Source organism: Sesamum indicum, linkage group LG3 (genome assembly GCF_000512975.1).
Source record: "Sesamum indicum cultivar Zhongzhi No. 13 linkage group LG3, S_indicum_v1.0, whole genome shotgun sequence".
NCBI lineage: Eukaryota > Viridiplantae > Streptophyta > Magnoliopsida > Lamiales > Pedaliaceae > Sesamum > Sesamum indicum.
Genome location: NC_026147.1, coordinates 12,803,431 through 12,811,652, shown reverse-complemented (window position 1 = coordinate 12,811,652; position 8,222 = coordinate 12,803,431). Strand labels below are relative to the sequence as shown.

Sequence of the window (8,222 nt, the reverse complement as noted above, 5' to 3'; positions counted from 1 at the left end):
TTCACAATAAACTCAAATACATTACTATTATATCAAAAGATAAAAACTCAAACCAGAAAATAAAGAAAAAAAAATTATGCATTTTTATGGATGCCACCATCAAGCATATGTATGTATTTCAGTCTGCGCTAATATTACATTTGACTTGTAATGTGAAGTAGTTTATTTGCAAATCAAGCCTTAAATTTTTGAAAATTTTCTCCATTTCTCAGAGCTTTTCTATATATATTTTTTTCTAATTTTTTAATTTATCTGTTTTTGTTTTGTTTTGTAAAAAGGTTGGAGGGGAGGCAAATGGTCCCACACGTTGAGGGGTTATCTGCATTTAACCTTTTTTATCGAATCTAAAATCGCCCTTAGGTTCGTGTACACATGCGAACTGAATATTCCATCATTATTCTCCAAAAAATTGCAAAGTGCAACAAAATCAAAAGGTTGGGTGGGGAAGTGTGAAAAAAGAAAAGGTTGGGGGCAAAGTGCAAATGACCCCATACGGTGGGGGGTGTTTGCATTTCACCTATTTAAAAATTAAATTTAGTACCTTTGATGCTTGCTTCTATTAAATAAATAGATTTCTTTATTAGTCAAAATTCACAAAATTTGTTGATACTAACAAAAAATTGAATGAAAATTTATATTTACACTCGATTGACATGAAAATATATTTCCTTAAATGCATTATTGTGCGAAGATGTATAAGGACAGTTTGGTCAGAAAAGATTTATTTAACCTGTAATAGGTTAGAAATAAGTCAATTTGTGGAAAATATATAGATTTTCATACTTTTTTGATAATATCAGCAAATTTGATGAATTTTGACTAATGAAGATGTCTATTTATTAGACAGAAACAAATATTAGGAGCATTAGATATATTTTTCAAATAATAGAAAATTTACATATAATTACATCAAACATCATGATAGAATAGTGTAATTATCCATGATATCTTTAAATTAGTGATTGAGAGTGACTTGCATATAATTAAATATAAGGATTCATCCTCTCTAATAAATGTGAATTTAGACTTTACTCCAAAAAAGTTCCCCCACCCCTACCAAAATCTACTCTTTACACCTGATATAGTTTTGTTAGAATTTGGACGTAAAACGTTTATGTTAGAAAAAAAATTATATAATTTTTAATTTTATCCTCTATTTGATATTTTTATGTAATAATTGTGTACTTATGAAGAAAAAAATATAATGATGTTAACCTCACTTCATATATATATGTGTGTTACTTTTGTCCCTTTTTATAAGTACAAAAGTTTACATGAGAATTTTAAATGAGGAAAATTGAAAATTTATATAAATTTTTTGGTTACTCCAACACTTTCCGTCCAAACCCTTTAACCTTAAATACAATGTCATTATGGATAAATTAGATGATAAGTAAAATTACAAAATTGATTTTTTTTATCTTATAAAACAATTAATTGAAATCAAATTAATTGCTTACTAAAATTACAGAAAACAAAATGATCCATCAATGACTTAAGTAGAGAAGAAGACAAGCAACCAAATAGGAACCACCCACTACCATGGCAGAAAATGGGCCAATATAAATGAAGGAAAAGGAAAGGCATAAAAGAAAGGCTAAAACCATGTCGTTTCAATAAAGATTGTTAAGATCCCAATACATTAATAGTAACCAATGGGATGAGGTGGGAATCTTTAGGTAGGCCCCTCTCATTGTACAATGTCTTTGAATTTTATAGATTTGGACTCTGTATGCTGTCATTTTCTGGGAGAAGCATCTAATTTCCTTGGTGGTTTCAGAAGGGAAAAAGTTTGAGGGGTCGAAGAATTATTTGAATTATTTTTGTATAATAATATTAAATTTGATTAATTTCTATTTAACAATAAAGATGATAATAGATGTGTCTTATAAAAATATAACTTTATTTCATAAGTAATTATATATATATATATTGAATTTGTACATGATGTTTATTTATGCTTCCTAATACTTGGTGTTTTCATTTCGACCTCCTCGTCCTCTATCAAGCATACCCGTTCCCAACAGTCGCAATCCATCTTCAACAAATCTAAGATTCTATTGCCAACCTTATTGTTGTCGTCCAAGAACTCAAAACCACTGTGGATGTCTGTCACGATTCAGCTTTTGTTGGTATTACCGACCTCCAACAACAGATATTATTCTCCGGTTCCTCCATTTAGTCTAAATATTCTTCCCCTCATTAGTCTCAACACAATGCTGATGTGTTCCAAGACCATATGCTCTCCTTGGCCTGTCCATAGGTAAATAATATATAGGTATGGACTGTATAGACTCAATAATACCCAAACCTAAAATTTGATAAAATTCTTTCTCTGTTACTAAAAATTTGAAAATCACCCCCCTCACCCTCATTGCCGGCAACCATTGCGGCATCATCCTCTCGACTTGCCGACGACATCTCAATTACCCCTCGCTCAGCAATTTAGGGGTAATTTAATTACATTTATCTAATGAGAGATACAAATAACTCCACTGCAGATCAAGAGTCTTTCATCCATTAGTCTTAGATGGTCTGAGCAAACTGTACTAATATATTCAATAATGTCATCCATTAGATCTAGAATACTTATTTACATCTCCAAGTGAAGTTGGTGCTTGGAAGTAGTCCATTCATGTAAAACTCTACCAAATACGTCGTAAAATATAATTTCCACATCACTCTGTGTCAATCGAACAGACATAAATCCTTGTCCGTCATAAAAGAATTTCAAGTTTTCCTTGTTTGATTTATCAACATCTCCCCTCCAAGCCTTTGAACCCGCTCCACTTGTCAAGAATTGAATTGGGCTACAGAAATATCGAAAAATCAAGATAAAGTCTAAATTTGCAATTAATAGAAGTAACATTGTCACCCATCACATCATTCAACATCGGATCATTCATTCATGGAAAAAAAGTAATAAAAGATATATATATATATATATATATATATATTTCTTACCTTTTGTTGTCACTTATACGTTCAAGACAATGATCGTGTCCGTTCACGTAGAGATCTACATCATTGGCCTAAAAATTTCATAAAAATAGCACAATTAGTATTGCACATCAAGTTATATTTGTTTTTTTAAATTAGTATAGTTTTTGAAAATTAGTTATTATTATTTTTAATATTTGACCTGAAGAATTGGAAGTAGCTGATCTACAAGCTCTTGTGTGTCACCATGGTGACCTACGCTTCGGATGGCGTGATGACCCACAACAATCTTCCATCTTGCTCTTGATTCCTCCAATGCTAATTCAAGATCCTACATATTGCATCAATTCAAAGTTATCAACAATACGAAAAAATATCGGCAAAAATGCATTTTACCCTAATATCAAAGTTATCAACAATACGAAAAAATATCGGCAAAAATGCATTTTTCACTAATATTTTGTTGGAAATATTGAAAACCCCCTTGAAATTTTGAAATAGACTAAAAATCGTTCAGTGTTCTATAAAACTCAACAAAAAACACCCCTTACGTTAGGAATTAACTGAAGATGCATTACACACGCTTCTTGTGCGGATGTTTTCTTAATATTTTTTACTAAAATGTCCTTATGATATATATATATATATTTCACATATATATATATATATAATTTTTTTTACCTTTTTAAGTGATCTTTTTTCATCTATCTAAACAATAAAATAATTTTTAAATATATTTACTTAAAAATATAAAAAAAAATTATATAGATTTTCGATTTATTATAATTTAAATTGAAATATTAAATTAAATTAAAATATTGATTTAATTAATATTAAATATTATATTAATTAAATAATTTTTATAATTGTTAAAATTGAAATTTAAAAACTAGAGTTGTTAAATCTAAATGTATTATTAATTAATTAAAATATATATTTAAGTACAATAATTAATTAAATTATATTTAATTAATCTTAAAACTAATTAAAAAATTTAAAAAAAAAAAGAAAAATTGGGGCGACGACTATTTCCACGCACAGATGTCACTGTCGCCCTATTTCTTGATTTGACGTCGCTCAAATTTGATGTAAACGGCAACGTCGCCTATATTTAAGAAAACTTATAGAATTTTTTGTCTATTTTTAAAACAAATCGAAATTTTTAATGAACTTTTTAAAGCCAAAAGATATCACACGTTCAAAATGCCAGGCCCTTGATTTAGATTTATGATGGTAAGTTATATATACTAAGTAGTAGTGATTATAATTCATTCACTATATAATTAATTTAAAAAAATTCCATCAAATTCGATATAAATTAGATTTTTCCATCATTTAGTGTTTTAATACTTCAAACAAGCAATAATGTTGGGTGAACCGTAAAATCTGTGTAGGACGTGTATAGCTATAAGCACTAGAAGAAATATATATATATTTTTGCTATGATTATTGATTATAATAGCTAAAAAAAGAATATTATGTCAAATAATAGTTAATCATGGGTACGAGAAAGCTATTGATCGTTATTTACGACAACAAGACGTAATCATTAGCTATACCTAAAAATCATAATAATTATTTTAACCATCTATAAAATTATGATAAATATTAACTAATTATGATCCAGATTTAAATTTTTATAATAATTTTATTTGATCATTATAATTTATAATATAAAAAACAATATATTTTTTTATTATTCTTTTTATGACGAAGTAGAGAGTCCAACTACATTTAGACTTAAAAATGCAGTTATTTAATTGATTTGATGTTTGATTGATATGTTAGTTTTTATGTTGGACAAAGACTTAACTTATTAAAAACGTAGGTTTCGTGTTTGACTTTGTATGTTAGGTTTCGTGCTTAACTTATATAAGCTAAATATTTTTTTTCTCCATAAAATAAATTTTGTCGCACTTTTAGTACCATAATTTTTAAATTTGACAAAATAATCATGATGTTTTTTTTTTATTATTTTAGTTGCATTAAACTAACTCGAAATACCTTTTGATCCTATCATAATTTAAAATTTTTATTATAAAAAATCGTTACGAGTTTAATTTAATAGAATTAAAATAATTGATTCACTAGAAAAACTTTTGATCCAATCATAATTTAAAACTTTTGAACCACATCATAATCTAAAATTTCTATTGTTAAAGTCGTTACGAGTTTAATTTAATAGGATTAAAATAATTGATTCACTAGAAAAAAATTTAATGTTATATATGATTTTACTGGCAATGAATTCATTATTAGATAATTATTATTAAATACCATTAAATAAAAGTCGAGCAAATACCTATTCACTATAAAGATTATTTTTACCATGATTATGGACTATGCACAAGTATTTTTATTATGACTTTTTAGCCATTACAAATGCATTAGCTACACACGAAATTCAAGACAACACTTTTTGCTATAGTAATTAATTTTTTTAATCAGGATAATTAATCATAATTAAATATTATATTTTTTAACAGTATTAAGTCGCTCACACCACTAAGATCCAAAATAGTGGTACTAAAAATGTCACGGGATATATTTTATGAGATAAAAAATAATATTTACCCTAAGTTAGTTATACAAATATTCAAAAAATAATACCTCAAAATCACACAATAAATATATAAATTAGAACATATTATCATATATAAATATATATAAAAGAGTTGTAGACTTACATTTAATACTTGAGCAGTGTAGGTGTCTACAGGTGACACACCACGCCAGTCATATTTATGCTCTCCGGGATCCGAGAAATACTCATCCACAAATGGAGTGGTGTCCACAAAGAACAATTCAGCAATTTCTGTTGATAAACCATTTCAGCCCAAACACAACAAATAAACCTACGGTGCTTCTTATATTTGTAATTAATCACGTACTTTTAGAATTTGGATGAAAAATGATGATATGAAGAAAAAAATATTATATAAATTTTTCATTTTGCTTCTTATTTAATATTTTCGTGTTTATTTTTATACTTATAAAATGATAATTAATGTAATTATCTATATATGAGGTTAACGTCATTATAATTTTTTTTCCTTACAAATACAAAATTATTAAACAAGAGTGTTAACTAGGGATAGAATTAAAAACTTATGTAATTATTTTGCTAATATCGGTAAATTTCGTCTAAATTCTAGTAAAAGAGGTAAAAAATTTAAAAAAAAAAGTACAATTTCTTAATTTTGGAAGGGTCTGAATATAATCATCGCTTTAAAAAAATTATAAAAATTTTAAAAGTATTTATTTTCATATAAACCAATTCAAACAAAAAATCACCTGCATCAACAACGAAAGACCTCAAGCAAAGCCACCTACTGTCCATTTGCCTAAGGAAAGGACTCAATTGCGCTACCGCATCACCCCTGTAATCATGGTTCCCCAGCACTGCATGGATTAACACCTTAATTACTGTTTAATTAAGATAATTAATCGGACTTAATTCCTCAAATAATTACCACTAAACCATTGCTTCTGGAGGCTGTTGGCAGTGTAAATGTTGGCAAAAGAGTGAAGAAAGTTGGGATCATCCTCCCCCTTCAGCCCATTATCATAGAAATTATCACCTGTTGACACCACAAAATCTATATCCAACTCCTCCCCAATCCTCCCCATCTGCAAACATCATCAAAATCAAGAAACTTCATCAAACATATATACACTCATGATCATCAGCACAGATTTTCCTGTGAATCAACCCCATATATATGCACCTGAAACGCGACACGTGATTGGTTGAACTCTCCCTTTCTTCCCCAGTCCCCGACCACCAAGAACCTCAGTGTCCCATCACCTTTCGTGGGGTGTTCGAATCTCTGAAACTCTGCCGAAATCTTACACACGTAGATTACAGACAACCAGAGGAACAGAACCATGGTTTTGTCTCTCCAACTCCCCATGGCTCTGTAAAACACGCTTTTTCTCTCTGTGTGTGTGTTTCGGAGAGGAACGAAGAATCAAGAACTGTAAAAGAACAGCAAAAACAAAACGGGAATTACGAGAGGAAACGCGAGGAGAAGGAGTTGTTGGGGTTTCAGATGGGGTTGGAGAGATATATAGAAAAGAGTTTGGAAGGATTAGTGTTAATTGTGTGGTAAAGAGAGGATTAGTGGTGGGATTAGCGAGAGGTGGTGATTGATTGATTGATGAAGAGTTGGGTAATATGGATGCGAATATGCGGAGGAATCGCCAATGGGATAAAGGCGGAAACCTAGCGAATATGCTTTGCCTGTCGGATGTAGGGCCCCTTTCTCGCAGTCTGGTAGGTGTACATGGGAACTCTGTCGTGGATATATTCGGTGGATTGCGTTATGTTATGGCTACAGTTCAATTGGGTGGTCCATAATTCAATTTATCCCATGTGATATTATAATAGAGCCCTATTTATTTATTTTGAAACTCGTATTAAATGAATTATAAAATTATTTTTGACTAAATGAAGAATAAAAAAATTCTTTATAATTAGTCAGCTATTTATTTATATATATTATTAGAACATAATATATTCTATCAAGTTTGATGTATCCACATGTTTTTCCGTAGGAAATAACCTTTGAGCCATTATTTACAAAATTTAGTAGACAAGAAAATAATAATAATAAAATAATAATAATAATAATTATTATTATTAAAATAATTATTTTATTATTTTTATAATCATTATTATCATCATCATCATCATTACTATTATTAAAATAATTATTTTATTATTATTTAGTTTTATAATAATAATTATTATTAAAATAATTATTTTATTATTGCTATTAAATCAAATTTCAAGGGTACAATATATGGTCATTCACATTTGGTGCAACTTTGAAACTAATTCTATTCCACCTCCCAAGGTGGTATTAGTTATACAGGTGGAATAGTAATTAGTACACGACTTTAGTTTTATACCGGCCACCATACAATAAAGTACTATATTAACATATACTAATTTTCTAATACAAGCTTATACATCAAAGTAAACAGGGCCTAAAGCGATTTTTTTGAAATTTGATATAATTATACGTAGACCTCTTATGATTTGAGAAATTATATCTATCATTTTTTAATTTTGCTTCCATCTTACAAATAAGTCCATCTGTTAGTTAAAATTTACTGAATTTGTTGACATTAACAAATAATTAAAAAATTTTATATTTGACCCTCAATTGACTTAGTATAAATCAAATAAATCTTTTTATGCCCAAACAACCCCAATACGTCTTTATGCATTAATGCATGTGAAGAGGTATATTTGTAACATTATAAGGATCATTTAA

General features: G+C 28.6%; 1 protein-coding gene across 1 annotated transcript; it reads right to left on the bottom strand.

Annotated features, from left to right (window-relative positions):
* On the bottom strand, positions 2,497–7,094 carry LOC105158195 (purple acid phosphatase 17-like). The gene is made up of 7 exons (XM_011074854.2): positions 6,669–7,094; positions 6,414–6,570; positions 6,235–6,342; positions 5,628–5,755; positions 3,143–3,271; positions 2,965–3,032; positions 2,497–2,810 (listed from the first exon to the last, which is right to left on the bottom strand). Exons 1-7 carry the CDS (start codon positions 6,852–6,854, stop codon positions 2,594–2,596), a joined length of 993 nt encoding a protein of 330 aa, XP_011073156.1. The 5' UTR covers positions 6,855–7,094; the 3' UTR covers positions 2,497–2,593.